Raw genomic sequence first — 25,950 nt, 5'->3', positions numbered from 1 at the left:
ACCAGGTTCAAGTCCTCCCCCCGCTGGGTCCCGATTTTTTTCATCCTCTCTTTTATTTTATTCTCCCTCTTGGCTCCTTGCCGAGGGTTGCCCGCACCCGGAACGCCACCACTGCGTTTCCTTCTTTTTCCCACCATAACCCGCACCGCTCCCGCCTCCCAGCCACACGCCCCTCCCCTACTTAAATGCAGACCGCTGCGGGGAGTGCAAGCTAGACCCCTGACCCTTGGTCAGTGATCAGCTCTTCCCCCGCAGCTCAGCTCGTCAGCGCTCTGCCCTCGGTCCCCACAGACCAGGTTCGAGTCCCCCCCCGCTAGGTCCCGATTTTGTTTTCATCCTCTCTTTTATTTTATTTGGATTGCTCCTCTCACTCTTCGCTCCTTGCTGAGGGTTGCCAGCACCCGGAACGCCACCACTGCGTTTCCTTCTTTTTCCCACCGTAACCTGCACTGCTCCCGCCTCCCAGCCACACACCCCTCCTCCTTCCCATACTTAAATGCCGACTGCTGCGAGACCGCGTGCCGCACCTAAGGGAAGCCCGTATGCGCCAGCCCGCGCCTGGACCGCGCCCAGCGCCAGACCCCCTGGCCCCCGCGAGTGCCATAACACCCGACGCTGCTACAACGCCAACACCCTCCATGCACTCAACGCTGGCCGATCCTCCACCTGCTTCCAGGCCACCCCAAAGCTCACCCACGGACCCTTCACCTGTCAAAATTACAGCTACACCTGCCAGCGCACACCTGCCCACCCCACCAAAGCAGACCACAACCATCTCAGATGCAAACTGCTCAACACCCGCTCAGTCCACAAGCATGCAGTCGAACTCTGGGTCCTGCTCGATTCATCCTCCCCGGACGTTGCCTTCCTGACGGAGACCTAGATGAATGCCTCCTCGACACCCGACATAGCCATCCCGGACGGCTACAAGATCACCCACAGGGACCGAAACAACAAACCAGGAGGAGGAATCGCCATCGCCCACAGGAACACCATCAGAATCTCGACCAACACCGAAGATTCCCTCAGCATGGCCGAACTCCTACACTTCCAGATCCACGTCAATCACAACACCACCCTCAGAGGAACCCTCGTCTACAGACCCCCGGGACCCCGACCGCAGTTCAGCGACTCCATCACTGACCTCATCAGCACACACACCCTCGCCTCCACAGACTACATTCTCCTCGTAGACCTGAACTTCCACCTCGAGAACACAAATGACAGCAACTCCACAACCTTGATTGACAACCTCATCAACCTTGGACTCAAACAGCTCATAACGACACCCACCCACTCCGCCGGACACACCCTCGACCCCATCTTCTCCGCCAGCAACCACGTCACCTTCAGCCACACCACCAAACTCCACTGGACCGACCACCACTGCATCCACTTCTCCTTTGAAAAACACACCGCGCACAAACAACCGCAACGAATCCCACACCGCAGCTGGAACAAAGTCACTGAAGACCAGCTTATCACCACCCTCGACCGAGGCTCTCCATCCGAGCCTTCAGACACCAATGCAGCGGCCCACAACTTCAGACAATGGATCGACGATTGCGCCAACACCCTCACCCCGATCAGGAAACCCTCAAACAGGCGCACCGACACGAGAGCCATCTAGTTCAACGCCGACCTCCAGGTTTCCAAACAAGCCTGTCGAAGATTTGAGAAGCAGTGGCACCAAGACCAGACACCAGACAACCACGCAGCCCACAAGAATGCCAGACGCAAGCACCACTAACTCATCCGATCAGCCAAAAGGACCTCCTTCAAGGAGCGCATCGACAACAACGCACACAACAACAAAGAGCTCTTCAACATTGTGAAAGAACTCGCCACCCCCAGCGCCAATGACATCCCGCCATCGCAAGAACTCTGCGACTCCCTGGCCACCTTATTCCATCGCAAGATCGCAGGTATCCATGACAGCTTCGGCACCCAGACACTGACGACAGACGCCGACACCCCCGACTCAATGCCCACCAAACACACCGACCTCCTGCTCTCCTGGAACAACATCATTGATGAAGACACCATCAATATCATTAACACCATCCACTCCGGCTCACCTTCAGACCCCTGCCCCCACCACATCTTCAACAAAGCAAGCTCCATCATCGCACCCCAACTCCGGAAGATCATCAACAGATCCTTCGAGACCGCTACCTTTACGGAGAGCTGGAAACACGCCGAGATCAACGCCCTACTCAAAAAACCCAAGGCGGACCCAAAGGACCTCAAGAACTTCCGACCCATCTCCCTGCTCCCGTTCCCGGCGAAAGTCATTGAGAAGACCGCCAACAGACAACTGACCCACTTCCTTGAGGAGAACAACATCCTGGACTCCTCCCAATCCGGCTTCCAAAGCAAACACAGCACCAAAACCACCCTCATCGCTGTCACCGACGACATAAGGGCCCTGCTGGACAACGGCGAAACCACGGCCCTCATCCTCCTTGACCTATCGGCCAACTTCGACACCATCTGCCACCACACGCCTCCACGACGCAGGGATCCGCGACAAAACTCTGAACTGGATCACCTTCTTCCTCACCAGCAGAACCCAGAGAGTCCGCCTCCCCCCATTCTGATCCGAAGCCACCACGATCACCTGCGGCATACCCCAAGGATCATCCCTCAGCCCGACCCTGTTTAAGATCTACATGGCACCTCTCACCAACATCGTCCGAGCGCACCACCTCAACATCATCTCGTACGCCGACAACACTCAGCTGATCCTCTCCCTCACCAAGGTCCGGCCACCGCCAAATCCAACCTCCACGAGGGAATGAAGGCTGTCGCAGAGTGGATGAAGACCAGCCGCCTGAAACTGAACTCGGACAAGATGGAGGTCCTCATCCACGGCCCCACCCTCTCCACATGGGACGACTCCTGGTGGCCGGCCACGCTGGAAACGGCCGGACCCCCACCAACCACGCTCACAACCTGGGGTTCACCCTGGACTCAACGCTCTCTTTGACCCAGCAAGTCAACGCGGTCTCCTCCTCCTGCTTCAACACCCTCCGCATGATCCGCAAGATCTACAGATGGATCCCCACCGAAACCAGAAGGACATTCACCCAAGCCCTCGTCAGCAGCAGGCTGGACTACGACAACGCCCTCTACACGGGAACCACGGCCAAACTCCAGAAAAAACTTTAACGCATACAAAGCGCCTCTGCACACCTCATCCTTGGAATGCCTCGCCACAGCCACATCTCCGCCAACCTGCGAGACCTCCACTGGCTCCCGGTCAACAAGAGGATCACCTTCATGCTACTCACCCACTCTCACAAAGCACTCCACAAGGCCGAACCAGCATACCTAAACAAACGATTCACCTTCTACACCCCGAACTGCCAGCTTTGCTTCGGGGACCGCACCCTCACCACTGTCCCATGCATCCGCCAAACGACCACCGGCGGCAGATCATTCTCCCACCTTGCCGCCAAGACATGGAACACCCTTCCCACCCACCTGCGACAAACCCAGGACCTGCTGACCTTCAGGAAACTTCTTAAGACCAGGCAGTTCGATCAGTAGCTGCTTCTCCTCTCCCCCCCCCCCACACCCCAGTGCCTTGACAACTTTACAAATGTTTGATTGATTTATTGATTGGGTGGCCATTTTTGAACAGTATTGTGCATAGTGTATAATAATTCTACCACTCCAGGATGGTCTACATAATGCTTCAAAACGTGGTGTCCATTTTGGAATGGTAAAGCAATGGTAGCCTAAGGGCAATATAATTGCAATAATGTCGCTCGTTTTAGAAGTAGTGGCCTTGTAGTATTTGGCCCACTGCCTAGGTAGAAATTTCTCATAATAAACATATCAGTCCAACGGCATCTGACATAACATTTCCCAATGAGCCAATAAGACCTATTGCTTTTATCGCTAGCCTATCAACATAACTACATTCACTACCTCAGAAGGCTAAATCATAACCAACTGTTGTCGGGAAAGACTTAAAACACATCTCTTCAGACTATACCCTTTATTTAATGCTTGTAAAGTGCTCTTTTGCCAGGTGGATATGCCTAAGCTATATAAATACTTTAAATAGCAAAGCCAGGACTTATGTATTGAAGCAAAAGCATTTACACAAAAGCAACCAACAAACACAGCCATAAAATTACAAATATGCACAAAACAACATTTGGCAAACCAATACTCAACAAAGTTTAGCACAGTGCATATATTCTACCCAGGCATTTGTGCGACTGCTTCTGTATGCTAATATGTGAGATTCCATATAAGAAAATATTTCTGTACAGGCTTTAAAACATTGTAATTGCAATCCACCCCTGAAGACCTATTGGTTTTAACAAATGCTTTTAACAATCCATGTGTTCTATCTTTGTTATAACGATCCATACTAAACAGTTCAGACGTACAGTGTCTGACACAACTGTGCCATCTCTGACCCAATCTTGCCTATAACGTTTACCATTGGCTTGCCACCGTAGCTTCTCCGGCCCTACTGTATTGTGTGTAAACTTTCCCATAAGGCAGCCATAAGGTATTCTGTAAAGCAATGTCAAATACAAAATTGCAATTAGTAAAACAATGTACAATCCCTCATAAGAGGACCTAAAAAGGATTATTGTACTGCAAATGTATTATACCCAGGATTTGTCAAAGGGGGTAAACATCACAAAACACTTGCCTTCTATGGTAATGTGTGGGATTCCCTGCAGCAAAATATCTGTGTACAGGCTTTAACAAAGTACAATACCGATGTTTTCTTGAAGGTCTATTAGCTTTAATAGATGCTGTTCACAACAAATAAAGCATGTCTACTGCCTTCGCAATCACTTTGCATAATGAACAGTACAGACATACGGCATCTGACATAACTTTTCCCAATGAACCCATCAAGGCTCTAGCTTTTTTCCCCTGGTTTTTCACCATTACCAGCTCAGGCCTACTGTATTGAGAGTAAGCTTTCCTACACGTCAATCATCGGGCATAAACTAATAAAATAAGAAATATGTATAAAACTGCAGATGGCAAAGCAATACACCACCTTCTTGTGAGAGCCTAACAAGAAAGAACACAGTGCAAGGGTTTGCAGAAAGGTAACCAACAACAAAACCGTTGATGATTATGGTAAACCATGTAATACCTATGTTAAGGTTTAACAGAGTGTAATAACAAGTTGTTCATAAAGATCTGCAGCTCTTATCATACGAGTTTCACGATAAATATGTCCGGCCTACTGCCTCTGTATTAACAATAGTGGACAGCCATCAAAACTGACAGTGGGCAACCACCAAACCTTTTGTATGTGATGTGATGGTGGTTTCTTACAAGGTATAGAGATGACCTCTGGGCTGCCAGTCATGTCTAAATTTGACAGATGGAGTACTGTTGGGATAGCGGAGTTAATTTCCTCCGCCAATCCGATGGACAAGACTCTGTTAAACTTAAAATCAGGCCTGAAGTCTTTTTTTTTTTTACAGAAACGGATATCCAGGCTGTTCCAGACCCTTGGTCTGTCTGGACCTCAGAATGGAAACTCTTTACTCACAGGTATCCAGACAGTAAGCATGTTTGTCAAAAGAACTCGACATTATGAACCTATCTCTTCTGTTCATTTTTCCCTTCAATGGTTTCTGAAATGAGAAGTGTTTTCAAATTGGCTTCCCTAGTTCAGAGAGCCTAACCTTCCCTTAACTATCTGGAACAGAAACTAACAATTTCAGGTAGCTGGCTCGCACTTAAAAGTTATGAATATTTTTTTCTTGCAACAACATGCATCTACAAAGAAGTACAAAGTACCTCAGTCCATTTTTTTAGTTCTGTTTAAATTTGGAGGACATTGCCTCCTTTCTTTCCTCAGGACTATTCTGGCTCACCGGGCTTTCAAGAAAGCTTCCTTCAACACTTCCAATGTGGATTACTGCTACTTTACTATGTAGCGTTGGGTATGGGGTTAGCAATGGAAGCCACAAAACCTTTCACAGACACACATGCACAATCACACCAATCGCTTGTACAAGAATGGGTATCACCATCTTAACTTCCACCCTGGGGTGGTATCTCTCACCTCTCCATTCCCTTCCCATTTAGTAGACACTTAAATGTGTTTGGGGTGCGTGCAAGGAAGGTGAATCGAGGCACACATGGAAAGATCACTGTGGTATTAAGAATTACGGTGAGAACAATAAAAAAGAAGGTTGAATGTGGGGGTATGGGGACTGCGGTCCACACCACGAGGGAGGGGGACAGATACTCTTAATTTAAGATTCATAAATAAGAGATGTGGCCCACACTTAAAAAGACATCACTGATCCCCACACATAATGCTCGACTACGATCAAACAATCCTTTTGCAATCCTTTCCAAGAATATACTAAATATCCCCTTCTGAGGAGCATAAAGAGAAAACCCACACCCTTGGGGATAGCTGTCCATGTTTTCAAGTATAATAAAATCAACCTTTCATTGAAGGACAGCCCCTGAAGCTTGCACCTTGCTCGCATCTGAAGGACTAGGAGAGTCACACTACATGAAGGAAAATCACTAATGCCAAAATGATTGAGTAGTCATGGGTGTTCTCAGCACTTCATGAGCCAGGCCAATGGCTTTTGTTTGCACAGAAGTTTGCGTGGTGGGTCCATATCTGAATTAACCATCTCTAGAGAGGGATAGTGGATGAAAAAGCATCATATTGACTATGAATCCTACTAGCCTCGCTAAACCATGGATACTCAGAAGAGCTCATCTTCGGGAAGAACACCTCCCCATGTGAATACATAGTAACCCACCTCACTCGTACCCTCACTCACCTATCCCTACTAACCACGCCTGCAACCTCTGGATCAACCTGGACAGTGACCACTCCAAGAAGTACCAGGACAACTCAGTAGCCTCCTCCTGCTTCCACACCCTCCGCATGCTTTGTAGGATTTTCAGGTGTATCCCAGCCAGCATCAAGAAAACAGTGACTCAAGCCTCATCACCTGCCAACTGGACTACGGAAATGCACTCTACGCTGGAACACCACCCATCTCCTCAAACATCTATTGATCATACAGAACACCTCAGCCAGACTCATCCTCGACCTTCCCAAACGGACTAGCATCACCCCCCTATTCAGAAGCCTCCACTGGCTCCCATAAAAGGTGCCAGTTCAAACTGCTTATGCACGCCTACAAGGCCCTCTACAACACCGGACCCCACCTACATTGACCACTGCCTGACCTTCCACTAGTCAACCAGACAACGCCATTCCACCTCCTTCGCCCTCGCACATGCCCTGCGCATCCGATCTTCCATTTCACCGCCAAGTCCTTGAACGACCCTCTACTTCACCTCTGAACCTCCCCTTCACTCGTCGACTTCATGAAGGGACTCAAGACCTGGCTCCTCGACTAAGGCTCACCATTCCTAGGTGCATGGACACCACACCCCCAGGGTGATAAGCCACGCTATATAAATACAGATTGATTGATTAGAATACCACCATCGTGAAAACTCCCACAAAACTCAAAACTGCAAAAAGGAGGTAAATATGTAAAAGGTCACCTCTAAACCTCCAATGGTCTTTGAAATGTTTACACATTGCTGAGTAAGTTAGGGGTGGACTATATAGAGTGATAAGAAAATCCTTTTCAAGCATGGGCTACAATGGGATCCGTGCGATGGGAGTTGAAACGCAAGCATGAAAAAACACACTATGTCACAACCAAGTGGGCAGAAAAGGTCACTTTCTGTGCAAGTGCCTGTTAGTTAAGCTCAAACCGACTAACAAATTAATATTAGATGTGCCGCACATTTGTGAATTTGTTTTGACTTCTCACCTGATACCTTCCTGTGCACACAGAGCGCTCATGGACTTCCTCGAAGATGTCTGGTAGGGTGGAGATGGTCTAGTGACAGGGTTGATCAGAAGAGCATCCAGTAGAGCGCGATATGGAGAAGGGTCGGAGAGCCTAAGCAAGCGTTTACAGAGAGCTTGTAAGAGGATTAAGCCCTGAACAGCACTAGAGCCTTATGGCACTATTAGATTAGGATTATTTTCTCTTTACCACTTAAACATGCAAGATAACCTTCAGAAAAAGTAATGTAACGCTGAATATAGAACCCTGGATACCCATTACATGTACAAATACAGGTTACCATGCACAAAACCACCAGTAAAACTACCATAAAGCTACAGCATTGAAAAGGTTAGTTAAAACTAAGTCCATGGCCAATTTGCAAGTGCGCTAATAAGGGTTGGTGTCTGTGCCTACTGAGTGATGTTTTAATAAATTCTACAGGTGGAAAATGGGAATTGGGCATAAGTCTGTACCAAGCGAGCTTATGGGCACAGGGCGAACTGTCTGTGTCAAGAGGCCTTTTGGACATATAGCGCAGCACAAGTGTGGCAGGACTTTCAGAAGTGTGGTGAAACATCAATTTACAAATTAAATGTATTTATTTATTAAAAAAATATTTATAGAAGTGTAGTGGATATTAAAAAGGTTCAATTTGGCACATTTAGGCCTCAATGCAGCTTAAGTGATGCCTCTAACTTAGGGTTGTGGCACACTTAGCGCCACAACAATGTCCGCTGGTACCACACTGCGGGAGTAGGGTAGGTTTGAGTAATTCGTCTGATCAATATAAGTGACAGGTGGCCACTGGTTTGGGTCTGTAAACAGTAACACTACTTGGCTTTTGCAGTCAAAAAAGTACACTCAGACAGCATGACATGTACAGTGTCCTGGATGCTTGGGAGCTGGAAACAAGCCTCCTCACATCAAATGAAAAGTGAGGATCTGGCTTTACATACTTCTGTTTTCTTCCCCTTATGAATCAATATTTAATATGTGATGCCAAAGTGGTCATTTGCGCCATCACATGGAGTAACCTTTGAAGAAGCTGGTAGCTCAGCTGCTGTGACTAGAGAACCTTCTACAATAGGCTCACCATTATAATCTAGTACAGACTATTAGTGATCAAAATTCACTAATTTATTCGTTATATTTGACGTTGCTTGTGTTTATGTAAAGAAGTAGTAAAACCAATGGATGCTTCCAAGTTGCAGGTATGTAATATGGATTTAAACATGCAGTAATGGCAGCCATTCCTTCTACTTTAGGTTAGCTAAACAGCTAGGTGTTCAGGTGATTACAGATTTATTTTGGCATCCCCCTCAAGGCACAGAGGAGAAAGAAGAGAGGTCAAGAAGGTGGTGCCTTGTATGGGCCAGGGACCTGCTGCAAACCAGTTGACCTCATCTTAAGGAAGCCAGCCTTAGGTGACTGGAAGAGCAGTGAGGTGTGTTAATGAAATGTCCAGTCACTGGTGTGAAATTCACAGGTAGACTTCATCGGCCACTCTCACCAACACTCAGTAGCACCAAGAAAGTTCCAAAGAACTCTTAAAGGCAGACTTGCCACACGGGGAAATGGAAACCTAGGTCCTATAAATCTTACAATTTTACCACCACAACTGCTGTTTTGCACAGACATACCACAAACATGACATCAGTGGCCCAAGCGTCTGTGCCGCCTTGAAGCGAGTGCACCGGTTGCTCATTTGCACTTCCAGACATTTAAAGGGCTCGTTGCACTACATCATGAAAACACATAGTCCTTGCTTTTACATATTACAATTTACGTTTGGTACGCCCAATCCATTGATTTTACAGCTATTTCTCAAGATTTCATCATCATAAGTTGCCATAATAAGACTGATTGGCGAAGGGTAAAAGACCTTTAGTTTGAACAAGAAAAAAGAAAATTCTAGTCGAAAAACTTTGGTTGCAACTGTTAATCAAGAGCATTTTTAAAATTATTATTTGAACACCAACCAACGGACAAGTGAAGTCACCTTCCAATTTTATGTGGATTTTTATTTTTTATTTTTTTTAACTAGTTTTTAGGAAAACAATGAAGCCTGCATTCTATGAGTGAACTGTTCTAACTTTTGAAAGTACTTTCCGCACAGACACACAAGTGAATAGAGTTCATGCAAGACAGGGTTGGCCTTATATAAGGGAATTACAGTGTGAGGAAACAAACCACCACTCCTTGTAGCTCTACCTGGCTTGAACACCAACGGCAGCAGAAGCAGCAGAGACCGCAGCGACAACACTTGCCCTGTCCATTGAACTCCGACCTGGAAATGACTCAAGGGGAGGAGAGAACGGACTGGATTTTGGCAAGCTATCCAGTGGATTCTCAAGGTACAAAGTTTTGCTGTGGAAGCTTAAATGAAAGAAATGACGTGCAGAGTAAAAAGGAGAGCAGAATTCAGCTACATCAAACAAAAATGTCATAAAATGTAAGATGCCTATTTTGAGAATGGTTCACTAAATCCAAACCTGCATAATGAACAAGTCAATTAAATTTAGTAAGGCCGTTTCTTGCAGATTATTTTTTCTGACAACAGATCAGGTGAATACATTCCTCACCTTTAGAATATTTCCCTGGCTCTAAAGTGGGTTCAGAACATTTTCTGCGCTCCTACGGCCACTAGGTGGCGCCGTGCAGCCCTGCTTTGGCTTTGCTCCACCCTGAAAGTAATGGACAGAGTGGACCTGCATATAAGGCCAGCCTGCTTCTCAGTCCCAATTTATCTGGGAACAAGCATTTACAATGCAACGGTCTCGGCATTGTTAAAGTTAGAGCTATTGGCATTGCTCATGACAATGCGGTTTCTTTAAATGTTTTAAAAACAAAAAAATAAACAAAAATAATGTCATGAGCAATGCCAATAGCTCTAACTTTACCAATGCCGAGACCATTGCATTGTAAATGCTTGTTCATCCCTGTAATGGCATTGCCTTACAATGCACACCAATGTCTCTGCAGTAACAGCGACGGGTGAAGGGTACTGAACAACATCTCCGTTTCAGCCCATATTCCATCTGCTAGGTAAGGTGAAGGTATACCGCCGTTCCTACCCTCAACTTTCACTAACACCTTATGCCCCACCCTTTCTGCCACCCCTCCAAAACTGACTCTCGCTTCCATGTAAGAGACTTACTTCTACTAGGACTTTAAGGCTTTTCCTGAAAGAGTTGTACTACCGCAGCAATGCCTCCCTCTGTATCTAGCGCTCTGAAGTAACCAGACCGCGTCCTCGGGTCTTTATAAAACTCTTATAATAAATAAATAAACCACTGCAGAAATATGTGTAAGCAGTCATGTATTGGAGGGAAGTGTTCTATATGCTTATGGTAATGTTAATCATTGACTGGATTTAAGTATCTTTGTATGACTCATTGGGCAGGGTGTAGTACGCACATTTGACTAAGCGTTTGCCCTGTGCCTGTCTTTGCCCTCTCTGCCTCTGCTTTCTCTCTCATTTGTAAGTGCGCTTAAACCGATCGGAGGCCTCACGGGACCGGTGTGTAGGGCTGGTGCGGGTATGGGAATCCTCCATGCAAGGCTGGTGTGGGGGTGATGCGTAGCCTACCCTACCTTGGCTGGCATGGACTGGTGTAATAAATGTGTCCATCTGTAACGAAACTGGTGCGCATGTAAAGCGCTCTGATACCTGATATTCTTGGGTCTAGTTCGCGCTATATAAAACTCTTTCAATGTTGTGGGTTGGTGAACCATGCAGGTATGGCTGGGTGAGCGCAAGGGCCCACATTGCGCTCGGTCAGCGACCCAGAGATTCACATTGACTCGAGGTGCAGGATTGGCTTTGGCATGTACATCGACGGCACAGTGTTATATAGGTGTGGATGGGCCAATGCCTGGGTGGCTCTATAATGTGTGGGTCGGTTCTGAGCACTCCAGCCAAAGATAGTACTGCCTCTTTGAGTGCTGCAGTGGCTTGGGTTGAGAAGCGATGGGGTGGGCGTTGTGGGTCAGTGCAAGGCCCACCCATTCCTGATGCCCGTGGTTCTCATGGTGCAGCAGTGATGCAGGTCGGTACGAGGGCCAACCGTACCTGGTACCAGTGCGTGCGACATCGGTGATGTGTGTGTGTAGGTTGGATCGGGGCACACCCTGCTCCAGTGTCGCGGCTGTCTGGGTGCTCGAGGGCTGTAAGAAGGAAGAACATTGTGCGGCCTGGGCAGCGGCCCAGAAGAGTGATGTCAGGATAAAAAATTAACCGCCTGAGGGCGCATGATATGGGCAGCAGCTGCCGGGCACCTCCCTCGTCCTGTGAGCGCCGAAGTGCTGGCTGCACACCCAGTTCTCTGCAGACGTGCTCATCATGTCCCTGCCGGGCCGAGCCCTCATGTTGTCCCTGCATGTGAAGAGAGGGCTAGCATTAGTCTGCGCGGTAACAGCACATGCCAACGGCCCGGCATGCCACGGATATGCACTACTGGCCCACCAGCTTCTGTCACTAATATCCATGTGGTGAAGTCAGGGCGACTAGACGAGCGTTGTGCGTAATGTGGAGACGTCATGGAATTCGTCGGGTGTCTACAGGGCAGGGTTTCACCAGAAGTTAGGCTGCGGTGGTTGTCAGTACTGGACCAGCAGGTGGTCTTTCAGGCTAGAATTCAGGTGCATCGGAGTACTTGATTAATGGGTATATTTCAGATCAGAATGAGCGTCCTTTGGCAGAGCCATTTGCGATAAACAGCAAGGGGCTAGCAAGGGGCAACGCATTCGTAAATTGATTTTCTGTGCCGGCCCTACGAAAGTCTCGATACCAGAGTTCCGAGATTACCCAGTTCTATGTGTGAGCTGCACATCCACTCAAGGTTTGTTTCTTTGCATTTTGGGTTTTGTAATCCTATTATCCCATTAACAAACCAGAAGTACAAGTCCCAGATACAAAAAAAACAAAAATTGAACTGGGTGAGCTGCTCGTGCAAGGACTTGGAAGCTTAGGTCTGCAGTAGCGAACACCCAAGCATGCAGCATTGCTCTGTTAAAACATTTCCTTCTAAAGTTGTGCGCGCCACGTGAATACAACCTTTTGCAGTAATGGCTGCTTCCGTGAGGAGGGCGGGAGGAGGAGAGACCGGGGGCATGGTGGAGGGCACAGGCAGCCGGGGACTGGCGGTGACACGGAGGAGCAGCTCTGCAAACACACCGAGCGTGCAGCCAGTGCTGTGGGCGGACGGCACATCTCCCCGAGCAGAGAGCAGCGTGGTGCGCAGAGATGGACCAACACCGCACCGAGGAGAAAGTGCACGCTGGGCAGAGGCGAGCACTCAACCACTGAGGAGAAAGCACTCAACTACTGTGGATGCAGCAACACCCTGGGCAGAGGCCAGCACTCTACAGAAAGGAGAGGAGGAGCGGACGAACACACCACTGCCTTTCTCCGAGGCAGAGCAGAAATGCCTCGGAGACACGCAGTGTCCTTTTCAGATTCGGGGGCGTGTTTTGCTGTTATCTCCTCTTGCCATTGGCTGGAGGAGATAATTAGACTTTCTGCAAAAAACACGCCCCCGATCCGAAAAGGACGGGGCCTCATCAGAATGACTGACCTCTTCTCCAATGGCTGGCCAGCATTCAAGAGGCCAGCCAATGGAGAACAGGGGAGAAGAGGGGCGGGTGCAAGCCCCTCTTCTCCAAGTCATTAAATCTCGCGAGCGAGACTGCGCAAGCGCAGCCTTCGCTAGCCGAGACCTAAAAAGGGGGTGTAGAGGGGTTGCTTCAAGAGAACCTGGAACTCACTCAACTGACAAGCTGATTCGATTGTGACGAGGGAGACAGTCTTTAGTGTCAGAAGATGCAAACAGCAGCTGTACATCAGTTCAAAGAGAGAACACAAGAGAAATGTCAGGACCAAATGAAAGTCCCACAGTGGCATCACAATCGCTTTGGAGGGGACATGAGTGTTAAACATTTAATAACCACATGACAATAGGTGATTTGAACAAGGATGTTTAGCCAGGTAAATGGAATAAAGCTGAAAGGCCCAATAAATAACCTTTAATTAGTAGCCAACTCAAGGCCCTACTGGGCCAAAGACAAACAAATAATAACATATCTGACAGATTGCGATGCAGAGGATTTGTCTTGCATACTCCACACCGGCCCTTTAATTTGTCCCAGCGCACGGCTAAAACTGACTTTATTGAAAGGTGCCTGGCAGCCAGGATGAGAACCACAACTTCGGCTGGCAAATCAAATACAGTAAAACGCCACCACTCAATCTCCACACAGGGAGGTGTAGATTGTGGAGGGTTTTCTACACATGGGTAGAGAACCCTGCCCTGCTGTTGGACATATATTCTTCATGAAATGGTAGCATGATAGACCAGATGCATATGCTCAGAAGTTACGGGCCACATTCTCCTGGCCGAATCCGTTTCTAGTAGGATGACTTGGGCTGGTCGTTCGTGATATTCTTCAGACCTCTGCTCAGGGCAGGCACAGACAGTAAGGCATACAGGCAACAAGTGTTCCACCCCAGTCAAAATACATTTCCTAGGGAGGACTTTCACAAGTATTTCAAATCTGGACACTGAGATTTCTCGACCACAGTGAAAGGTCAAGCCAAGTTTCTTTCATGTTTGTATGATGCCCTGTGCCACCTCAGGATATAGCCACCAATTATTATTCACTAGGGACAACTGTCTGAGTTAATCTCTCCCGGAGCTCAATGATCCCACCTGGAAGCTCACAATCCCAGAAAAGTGATGGTTCCAACCAAGTCCACAAGCATAAGGCCTTCTGGAACAGGACTCAGGACCCTGGTTCATTCTTCCTGGTGCAGTACCACTTGGCGGTGGCGTTTTCACTGAGAAGTTGCACCAGCCTCCCTTTGATGAAATATAGGAAGGCCTTCAACGCCAGGCAAATGGTCCACAACTCCAACAGATTGATATGGAAGTGTTTTTTTGGCAGAGGTCACAGTCCTCTGATCTTCACCTCTCCCAGATGATATCCCCAACTCACAAGAGATGCATCTGTCACCACTAACAGCTCTGGATAGGGAGGGAGAGGGGTCTGCTGCTGTTCATATTGTGTTCGAGCAGCAACCATTACACATCTGGTGCAGTCCCCACTGAAACCTGGATGACATTTGACAGGTTTGCTTGGTGCTGGGCCCACATTCTTCAGATCTCAATGCAAACGCTGCAAATGCCACATGACGAAGTGGATGAGGCCGAGATGCTCTCACCAAGATCCAATATCGAGGCTGAAACATGGAGATCATAGCCAGAAGGTCCTGGACTCTTTGCGATGAAGGAAAGGCCCTGAACTGCATAGTGTCCAAGACAGCTTGTATAAAAGAAAGTCCCTCAAAAGGAGTGAGATGCAACTTCAGCTTGTTGCTCGGGAACCCCACAAATGTCAGGAGCCATCAGCCATCACCTGGAGGTGGTCTATGTCTAACTGTGGCGAGCCTTCAACAGTCAGTCATCGCTGAAAGTGAAAACTGGTATCCCTAACCTCTAAAGATGGGTGACAACCATAGGCATCTCTTTTGTGAACAAGCAAGGGGCGCTGATGAGGCTGAAGGCAGGCACAACAAACTGAAAATACTCTTTGCCAACTTGAACACAGGTAACATCTAAGGGAAAGCACGACGGGCACATGAAAGTATGCATTCCGTAGGTTCAAAGCAACCTTCCAGTCACCCGGATACATGGCAGACAGAACCTGGGCCAGTGAGACCATTATGAATGTGTCCTTCCACAGACAGCCTTTCAGAGGGCGAGGTCGAAATAGGATGAAGACCTCCATCCTTTTCAGCATAAGGAAATAGTCGGAGTAACAACCTATCCCTATTTCTGAGTCTAAGCCCTCTCTATGGCCCCCTTGGATAGTCAAGCTTGCACCTCATGCAGCAAGATGGAAAGATGTGGTGGGTCCGAAAGAAATGGAAAAGCATAGCCCTGCTCGATCTGGAGCACCCATCTGTCGGATGCGATGGATTGCCAAATGTTGGATCCTGCCTTTCACAGGATGGATTTGCAACACTAACGGCAAATTAAAGCAACATGGGGGCTGATGCAGCAGGGGATGGGGACTGGGAGATCAGTGCATCTGGTGACCTGATTGTTGCCTGACTGATTCCCATCACTGGCCACAACAGGACGGGGTCACTGCAGCGAGACAGTGGGGCCTGCTGTTGCCTATTAGCCAAATCTGTGGAGTAGCCTTGGAGGGGCCGAAAGTGATCAAGAAACTCTCTGGAAGCGGTCAAAAGGCCCAAAGAATGTGCTTTGGATCTACTTTCCTTAAGGCGTTCTATGGCAAAATCAGTTTCTTTGCCAAATAGGTGGGATGTTTTAAAAGGAATATGCATAAGGCAGGGGTCTTCAAACTGGAGGGCGGGCCCCCCTAGGGTGGCCTCAAGTGATCCATGGTGGGGGGGGGGGGGTGGGCGCCAGGCTCTGGCCAAACAAAAGCCTGATGCTGATAGCAGTGCTTTGTTTTAAGCGGTGGGGGAAAATGAGCGACAGTAAGACACTCTGTAATGGGCCATCACTAGTTTTTTTGTCATTTATATCCTATGTTATCACAATTTAACTGCAATGTTTAAATAAGTCGAGACATATTTAAACATTGCCAGTAAAGTGGAATAATTGTGAAATATCGGGGGGGGGCCATGCATTTTATTTCTTTACTGGGGGGCCAGCATTAAAAAGTTGAAGACGACTGGCATTAGGGATGCCTGCACATCACCCTAAAAACCTGTGAATCGCATCCACACATGGCGACAAAGCACCACACTACTGCTGCTAGACAAGAAAGAATCCTGACCATCTTGAATGGTTTAAGCCAAGGACACCCTAATTTGTTCTTGGACTGCTGGCAAAATCTCTCTGGCTATGTCTCAGCGTGTGTGCGTAAAACGGCCTAGTAGCCAAACCGTGTTGACTGACCTCAAGACTAGGCTGGCTGAAGAGAACAGTTGTTTCCTGAATGCCTTAATCCTTTTTGAGTCCTATTCCTGTGATGGGGTGGAGGTAGCAAAGGCTTAGAATAAGTGTCAACAACTGTGTAAGTTAGGGCTTCGTTGAATGAGAGTAAGGGCTCAGAGGAAGCAGGTCTGAGTTGCAGAACATCTGTAAGGGTATTTGTTTTAACTTCAATAGAGGATAGTTCTTCATCTGAGACCACAGCAGCATGCTTAATTACGACAGCAAAGGAAGCACTCTTCTGTTGGCGCCTTAAGGGGTTAATCAACCCGGTATCAGGCTAAGTATCAAACCCACGGGCCTTCTATACTTCCATGTATAAACTATCATCATGTTGGGGAAGTCCTACCCATCTTCACTACAGTCTTTTCAGGACAGTGGTAAACTTTGGTTAGAATTGGAACCAAAAAAGATAATGGAACCTCTGAGGATGGTTCTTGGGTAGTGGGAGTGTATTGTCTGAATCAAGCTGTAAGGAAACCAGATTGGAGCGGAGTTGAAGAGACAACTCAGTCGGAGTCGAGACTAAATCGGCTCGGGGTTGGACACCAGAGTGAGTGGGCATTGGATCCACATCGGGCGCCGGCGTTATTTGGACAAGTGTTGACAAAAGAGGGACCAGTGTAGGATTTACAGCCAGATCTGAAGTCAGCACCAGAGTGCATGCGGAATTCGAGGTGGGGGAAGGACGGTCCAGGGGCTCAAAAGCTGGTAAGGATCCACTGGCTGTAACCTGACTGAAGGCCCTTTGCAGATCTTCTGGGTCAGAAGATGATCCAGAAGGAGCCAAAAGGGGGTAATGAATATGCACCATGACCTCCTTAAAGGCCTCGACCTGTTGAAGCATCACTCATCGGATCAACTGTGGGATCATCTCCTCAATCAAAGATCAGGAGTGAGACCGAGTGGCACCTTGTGGCACCCTTGTCACTTCTCTTTAGATAGAGAGAGATAGGATGGGTTTGAATACTGCTTTGCCTTCTTGTGCTTCCTCTTCGATTTGGTCTTGGATTTACCGGATGACTTTGACTGTGAAGAAGACCAGTCACAGGATCTGCCTTGAGAGCAGGAATAGGTCCATGCCCTCAACTTGGAGCAGGACTTAAGCAAGGTTTGTGACTTCTTTCGGTGCTCGACGACAAACAGCTTCGCTTCAGGGTCCCGGATTGCCTTCGGGTACATGAGGGCACATGCATCGCATGACTTGGGAGTCATGCCCGAGCCCAGGGCACACCTTGTGTGGATCTGTCACAGACACATGAAGGCATGGGAAGAAAGGAACTGACAGCCTGCAGGGATGAAGTTTATATGCAGCTCTGCTCCATCAATATAGGGGCGGAAATAAGTGAATGTGGCGATGCACAGTGCAGCCTAGAGGGCCACCGGAGCACTGGTATGAAAATCTTTCAATCCAATCTGGTGCCTGGGAAAGAAGTATCCATCAGAAGAGAATGTTTCTAACATTTCTACCAAAACACATTTTCTGAACCTACGAATTTAGGATCCGTTTCATAATTTCACAATATTTCTTGACCTATTAAATGCAACGAGAGCATTTATGTTCTATTCCTTCTTCAAGCCCAGTACAGTCATAACAGTTGTGAACCCATACTACTGAGTTCCAACCATTGCCCTTAATGAAACCTGGAACACTGCAGCATGCATAGATAACATGAACCATTCTGGCATAATAACAAACAAAAACAATACCAGTACACAGGATACTCCTCGCGGAGTGACAGTTAGTGCTCTACAAATGCCAATTTACATTACATAATTCCCTTTTTGTAAAGGTGCCACCAAAGGCATAATTTAGTTTTTTAGCACCAAAAACCACAAACACATGCAGATTTCTGCAGTCAAATTGGTCAAAACACATGGGTGAATATCCTGCAATTTTAAGGTAAGCAATAACAGTTCTCCACCACAGTATAAAAGTTGGCCGCCTTACAAGTGCCTCTTCTGTGGTCAGACACGGCGGCACACCAAACTGGATGTTAAGCATTCAGGGATGTGCTAATGTGCAAGAAGATGTTCTACGTTTTGCACTGTTGACTGCAAATAAAAGTACAAGCGTGTTGTTGGACTTCCTTCAGGGGGCACAACACAGTTTGGCTAGTTCCTCTATTTATTTATTACACCTGTGTAGTGCAGATATATCAACAAGGGCAAAATACCTTTTCACATAAAAATGTTCATAGAGTAACATATAACCTTAAGTAGACCATGGGAGAGGTATTTGCTCAAGAACATCATGGGAGCAGGCTCAATGCCCCTTACATAGTGTAGGAATGAGTTATGACTCAATAGTTCAGTTGTAATGAGTTGTTAATGATATTTAGATGTGCAACAACAGTGCTCTCCACTTCTATAACAGGCAGCTAAGAGTAGCTATAATGGGTCCATACTATCACCGTGCAACCGTAATCTCCTGAGAAGGGTGTAGCACCATACACTCCTGAGCTGAGGCCTTTCTTGTTCAAACCCAACATCTGCAATTTATTCTGTAACAAGGAAGTAACGGTTTGCCCTTAAAAACTCCTTTGAGCCCAGTTAAAATTAGCCAAACCCCTCTTCCTAAGGTCTGAATATAAGGAATTTAGCATTAAGTACTTCATTTTAGCCGGTGGTTGCAGGTGGGGGTCCACGGGCACTTATTTTTCTTTAACAGACTTTGATATACAGCAACAGAGAGAAAAACGCAAAAGGGTGGAAGAAGTAGGAAGGAAAAGAAGAAAAAACAGTGAAAGGAAAAAAGCAAGAATGAAAAATACCCTGCAAAAGGTCAGATAAAGACCCAGAGGGTTCTGGGAGTGTATCAAACGCATGAGATGGAATCAAGACTACACAGCGTTGATATTCAGAACCCCGACCTTTAATGGCACAGGACTGGGGCTTCGGAGCAAAACTTTGGGTTCAGGCACTACTTCTTTCACAAATTAAACACGTTACTATTGTTTACAAAATTGGAAAGCTGAGTGCTCCATTGAGGACAATTGAGGACTGCAGGCTAAAAACGCTGAGATAAGCCTGTTTCCACCAACATTTCAATGCCTCACATCAGGATATGTGGAGCGGCGAACTAAGTGAGATACATAGATGCCGACAGTAAGCGAAATCGCAATGAGAATTTCAAAGACCTAGTCAATGTGTGAAGGGTTATGTCAGCAGATCCTCATCTTTATTTACAATATTTTTTTATTGAATTCTCTTGGAATCCATACGGGGTGAAAAAGTGTATTCATGTAGACTAAAGAGGATATTCCTCCACCCGACAAGGAGAGTACGAAGATTGATGTTGCAGGTAAGCAGGTAGCTGTGGAAGCTGCCACGCGCAGAGAATAGACAGCTCTGCCAGCACCCTCTCTAAGCGAAGGGCAAGAAATTGTCCAGGAGGGCAAAATAATCTCCAATGCCAGCACCAGGAGTACCCACGGCACCACTGATGCTGTCACACACAAGATGAACACCAGCATCCTCCAAAACAGTCATGCACGACTAGGAGTGTCTGGTTTCCAACCTGAGGCACAGCAACACCTCACTGTCTTGCCCTTTGAAGGCAAAGACCACTTCAATCAATCATGCAAGTAGAAATTAAAAAAAAGACACCAACTCTGCCAAGGCCATGGGAGCATTCCGAAACCAGCCATAAATGCTATGGTGTTGTCGCATTCAGTTGCTAGCTGCAGCAAAAACAGTAGGCAAATCACAATGACTGCCATATCAGCTACATCAGTGCTCTCAGAAAGTTCAGCAGGACAGGCCACAAAGTAGAGGTGACCTCCGTGGCAACCGTTGTGGTAAGGCCAACCATTGTGGTAAGGCCAGAGGTGCCAAAACAAGGGCATCTCAATGTCTAAACATTGACCTTCCACACATTCATCTCAACCACTCAACACCTGTTGAGGAACGCAACAGGTTGTCCCTCCCCGGCAAAAGGATATAACCTCTGAGTAGTGGTGTATTTCATCATCATCCTCAGCTAATGCCTGGAATTCCACACCACCAACATATAGCACCATGCAGCACAGCATCACCCAACCCCTCCAATAGCTGCTGTTGCTCCAGAACTTAGCTATAGAAACTGTCTCACCACATCAGTGAGGGAACGGAATCTATTCCTTATACTTTTGTATCCCTAAGAAAGATGGGACGTTGCAGTAGATTCTCAACCTTCCATCGCTCAATCAGTATATCAGAAGTCTTCAAGAGGACAACTCTCCAAAACTTCATTCCACTTCTCTGCATTCTGGACTACATGGGGACTCTCAGTCTCAAGGATGACTATTTCGACATCGCCAACCACCCACCCGAACCAGTATCTCAGGTTCCACGCAAACAATCAATTTTCAAGAGCTACTTTCTGGGGACACACAGCCTCGCTGGTGTTCGCCAAATACTTGCATGATGTAGTAGTTTATCTTCAAAGCAGCAGCAATCTTATCTTTCCATACCTAGATGATTGGCTGGCAAAGAGCATTAGTGGAGAGCCATACCTCGCTCATACTCTACAAGCTATTGCACTCCACATATGGGATTCACAATCAATGCCCAAAAAATCTCAACTTTGCTACCAACACATGCAAGCGTTTTTGGGAGCTATACTCAACAGAGTGGCCAGCAAAACCAATTCCAGCAATGAGACAGCATTTTTTTTTCTTTCCAATAACTAACTTTTTTTTTTATACAAAACTATGGCTAGTGGGTAAAAAAGCATGGCCTATGCTTGACCATCAGTATAGTGCTTACATTTACTAAGTGGATGAATTCATTATGCGTCTTGTGAACGCAAACCTTTCACTAATGTGATGCTTCTGCACATTGGAAGGATGATGGGGTATTGGTGAAGAGTAGGGAGGAACTATGCACTGTATTGGACCAGGTTTCAGCCTTTATTTATCCTACCAGACCTTTGCTTTCAATATGGGCAACAACAAGAGACACTCCAGGGAAGGAGGAGAAGACATTAAAGGGCTAAGAAAGGCTAGCAAATGCTTTAACACTATTTATGGAGTAGGGGGAGAGTTTATGTTTGTGCTCCTCACTGGGTCTGTGTAAAACTTTCTCTTTTGACTAAGCTTTTCTCAAAAGGAAGATTCCCTCTCTCCCCATAAAATATGGTATTCCTTAAAAAAAACGTTCCTCTGTTTTCACAGAAATATATATGGGAAATAACAGTACTACATGGGGGAATTCACCAATCCTGGGGTTCTTATAGCATTTCAGGACTTGTAACATACCTGACAGAAGAGGAGTGCTCAAGCGCTCGCGACCCCTGCGGCTGTACTGCACCAGGAGGCGTTACAGATGCAAATGGAAACAGGGCTGGTTCAGCGGTCTGGGTAGCCACTGTGCATTGGCTGGCGGCACAAGCCCTGTTATGAGATCCATTTGTCAGCGGGTTTGGCACAGCAGGAGCACTTGCTAGCAATGCAGAGCCGGGTATTGTTTTACGAGACCTTGATTTGACAATGGATAATAATTATCAATGAGATGAAAAAGGCAGGCACGCATCAACAGAAACTAGGGGCTCACAAAGTCGGCAAACATCGGACATTTTTTGAAGAGTGCCCATTGATAAGCCGTTATCCGATTTGGAACCACTCATAACTGCTAATAAAAAAAAATTATCCTCAATACATGTATCAAAACCTTTTCAGAAAGTGTTCACACCATCCAATTTGAACCAGTTTAGGGACAGAAACCAGAATTTAGGGAAAAGTTCATCAGATTATGTATTGAAATATAGAATGTATTTATGTACTTAATGCTATTTCCATGACAACAAAGAAATATTTCCATTATAAGGGTTGCAGTTTTAAGTTAATTTAAAGTTTTTAATTTTTAGTTAATTGAAAACGTGTGTTACATGAAAGCACAAAGCAAATGTTCTCCATTATATAAAATAGGCACTGCGTCCATCCAATATCTGTTTTTGCCGACAATGGAAATCTATCATGGCGCAAGTGATCATGTGTGAGAAAAACATAGTATGGGTTACACTGTGCAGATTACACAATTCACCATTAGCAGGAATAAAAAACAGCTTTATAATGCGTCTCCGGCAGTTATACTCTAACACTCCCCTCATCAAACAAATCGCCAGGTGCCACCAGAATGTTCTGAGAAGGAGCATGTTTTCTGACGCCAGTCTGGAAAACTGCAATGACCATATCTCTAGTGCATAACCCACATTACAACCTTTCTTTAGTATGCTTTGATAGGGGAGTGGTATTAAAAAACAACTTTAGAGTATCTAGGTGGTACAGTATTGTAACATCATTGAACTGTTTAGGTTTGTATAACCTAGTGTGCGGGATCCATTTAGCAAAAATTGAACGTAGTCTGCCTGAGTTCAGCAGTACTACCTGTCAAACGTGGGTTAAAGTTTCCCCATTTGTGGATGGCCTACTCTTCAAACACATTTCCACATCATTGGATATGAGTCAAGAGTTGTTCCAGACCAAATATTAAACCAGAATGTAGTTAGGTAAAGCTCCCAGGTTTTTAAAGATATATTTGCTTGTGACTAGTTCATTTATCACTCTTCTCTTTGAATTTGGACACCAGACGCAGAACACTGAAGACAAACACCATGAGGCAAGGAGAAGATGGTGGCCTGCAGGTGGACACCTCCAATGAAGCTTGGTAGGATTGGGTCGACCCAAGGAGGAATTTTAAGAACTACTGAGCACTGGATAAGGGTGGGGAGGTCCACCAGGACAATATCTGTGGTGAAATGGCCAATTGTGGCCAGAAAGCATTTCTCTAGAACAGGCAGAACTATAGGGGAAAACCTGGGAATTTAGTTTCTATTCGCTCAAGGCTCTCTCCCAGAAGCCGACTGGTTTTACCCTTTGAAATACCCTGCTTGACCCACTTCCAAGAGACCACAGACTTGAACAGAAGGATGAAAGACCACTGCGCTGCCTTTTTGAGGAGCAGAATTACTGCTAGCCTGACAGACGACTCAGGAGATTTGTCTCTAGTTCTGTCCTGAATCTCTTGACTGCTCAAGGTTTGTTAAAACGTACCTCACACTGACACCCAGACTCACAAGAGTCCTGGGCTTTACCAGAGAAGCCTGGTTACTGCTTCAAGTTCTCTCATGCGGCTGGAAAGGGGCACAGTTCCTGGAACCAAGGAAACCTGTGCCAACCTGGAAGAAAACCAGTGAAGCAGTTACAACTGGACATTTCACCTGCTTTCTCCTCCGAAAGGTCTAACCTGTGTTTTGGGAGAAGAGAATGGACAGCACGCAAAGGACACTGGCACTGTTGCATTGAGATTCCAGTAACCAACGTGAACTGGACATTTTGCTGTATATGAAAAGTGGAGTGTTGAGGAGCGATCTTGCTATTTAAAGCCATAGACAGAGATCTGAGAAACCAGTCCTGCCAACTTCTGCACTTTTGCTAAGTTGCTTTTAGCTTAAACATTCCCAGTGAAAAGAGATACATTCTGCTGCAAGAGAGCAGAACCTTCCACTTGCATACATACTTCCTAAAAATATCCCTTTTACTGAAAGGATATTCATTATCTCCTTTCAGGGCTACAAGTTAATTTAGAAGTAGTATTTGCAGGAACTGAACCACTACTCAATGCTGCTATAAATCTTTGATTCCCTTCACTTTCATAACATTGTACTGGTTATAGGGCCAACGTAGAGTTTAGTGGATGTGATACATCTGCCAAAAGGCAGCCAGTCTATTTAGAATGGATTCATAGCTAAATGGTCTAAATAGATTGAATGGAACATCCACCGCTTTTTGGCATATGTCCAGTAATTGTCAAACTCACACACCCCAAGGTTATATGGTTCTCAGTATAGGAAGTAAAGGCTGTTATCGAGAGAGTAAAACTCTCCCGAGCCGCTGGCCCCAATAACATCCCAGCAGTAATAATTAAAACAAATAGGGTCTGGTGGGCCATGTTCTACTCCTCCTTGTTTAGTTGGATTGCTATGTCTGGTCTTTACCCTTTTCCTGGAAAGGGTCCATAGTGAAACCAATTTTTAAAAAAGGGAGTGGTACAGACCCTGCTCACTATAGGCTTATTAGCCTCTTGGATATTTCAATAAAGATCTTTTCCAAGATTATCCTAGCTAAACTGAAAGATTAGGCCATTGAAACTAAGAGAATCCCATTACAACAAGGGGGCTATCGTGAGGGACATTCCACCATAGACCACTGTTTTGCTCTATGGGCCATTATTCAAAACGCTCTGGAGGAAAATCAAAGGCTGTGCTGTTGCTTTGTAGATTTCCGGACAGCTTTTGATTCTGTGGACAGGGATATTCTGTGGGGAAAACTTGCCATTGGAACCTCCCACCAAACCTTCTTGGGGCACTCCAAACCTTGCATTCTGGTAATTAAGCCCAGGTGGAGTTGAATAAGTCGGATTGGTTATCACAAAGAATCTCTATTGATAACGGCCTGCGTCAGGGGTGCGTTTTAGCACCCTTGCTTTTTAGTCTATGTTTGGCCGACCTCACTACCTTTATTTCCCAATTTACGTCCTTTTTGCCAAAAATTGGGAACCAGCATATCGTCTGTCTGCTTTATGTAGACGACTTGGGATTACTGGATTATACCCCAATTGGTTTGTAGAGGAAACTAAATGCCCTGGCAACTTATAGTAAGCAGAAACAACTCTGTATTAATCTGGTAAAGACCAAGATCATGATCTTTGGAAAAAAAGTGACGAGTTTTTCCTGACATTTAGATACGCAGGTGGGGGAGCAAGTTGATCAATATAAATATCTGGGCTTAATTTTTAGGAGGAACCTGAATTGGGGTGAGCATTGGGATGCCACTTAGCAGATGACCCTATTGCAGGCCAACTGTCTGTCAAGATTCAATGGTAGGTTTGGGGGGCTATCTCATATTCCCTTATTAGAGGCTTATGAAGGAAAGATACTTCCGCTAGGCCTGTATGGGGGAGAGGTTTTTTCCCCTTGATCCAACCTATGAATGGGATAGATGGGAAGGGGTAGTGCTTAAAAGACTCCTATCACTCCCCCATGGTACCATGGTTCAGGTCATAAGGAGAGAGTGCAATCTGGTCTCTTAGAACATGGCAGCCTCTACTCAGGCTCCAAGATACTTTAACACTTTGTTGGATCAGGGTGCAGAATAATAGTGGTC

At 46.4% G+C, this 25,950-nt stretch overlaps 1 protein-coding gene across 4 annotated transcripts in view; it reads right to left on the bottom strand.

The window, feature by feature from the left end:
• Nucleotides 1-25,950, bottom strand: part of PDLIM5 (PDZ and LIM domain 5) — a 565,292-nt gene that overhangs the window by 180,447 nt on the left and 358,895 nt on the right. For 3 of the 4 annotated variants that reach the window (XM_085641149.1, XM_085641151.1, XM_085641150.1), the window contains 3 exons: nucleotides 22,045-22,263; nucleotides 10,050-10,214; nucleotides 7,818-7,949 (listed from right to left, as the gene is read on the bottom strand). The exons of the other annotated variant lie outside the window; for it this stretch is intronic. In XM_085641149.1, the coding sequence (XP_085497275.1) occupies nucleotides 7,818-7,949; nucleotides 10,050-10,214; nucleotides 22,045-22,263 (516 nt within the window). The remainder of the gene's footprint in view (nucleotides 1-7,817; nucleotides 7,950-10,049; nucleotides 10,215-22,044; nucleotides 22,264-25,950) is intronic. 4 annotated transcript variants of the gene reach the window in all.

This window comes from Triturus cristatus, chromosome 2_2 (genome assembly GCF_964204655.1).
Source record: "Triturus cristatus chromosome 2_2, aTriCri1.1, whole genome shotgun sequence".
Taxonomy (NCBI): domain Eukaryota; kingdom Metazoa; phylum Chordata; class Amphibia; order Caudata; family Salamandridae; genus Triturus; species Triturus cristatus.
Note: the sequence above shows the minus strand (reverse complement) of the source record. Positions and strands in the feature narration are given on the sequence as shown.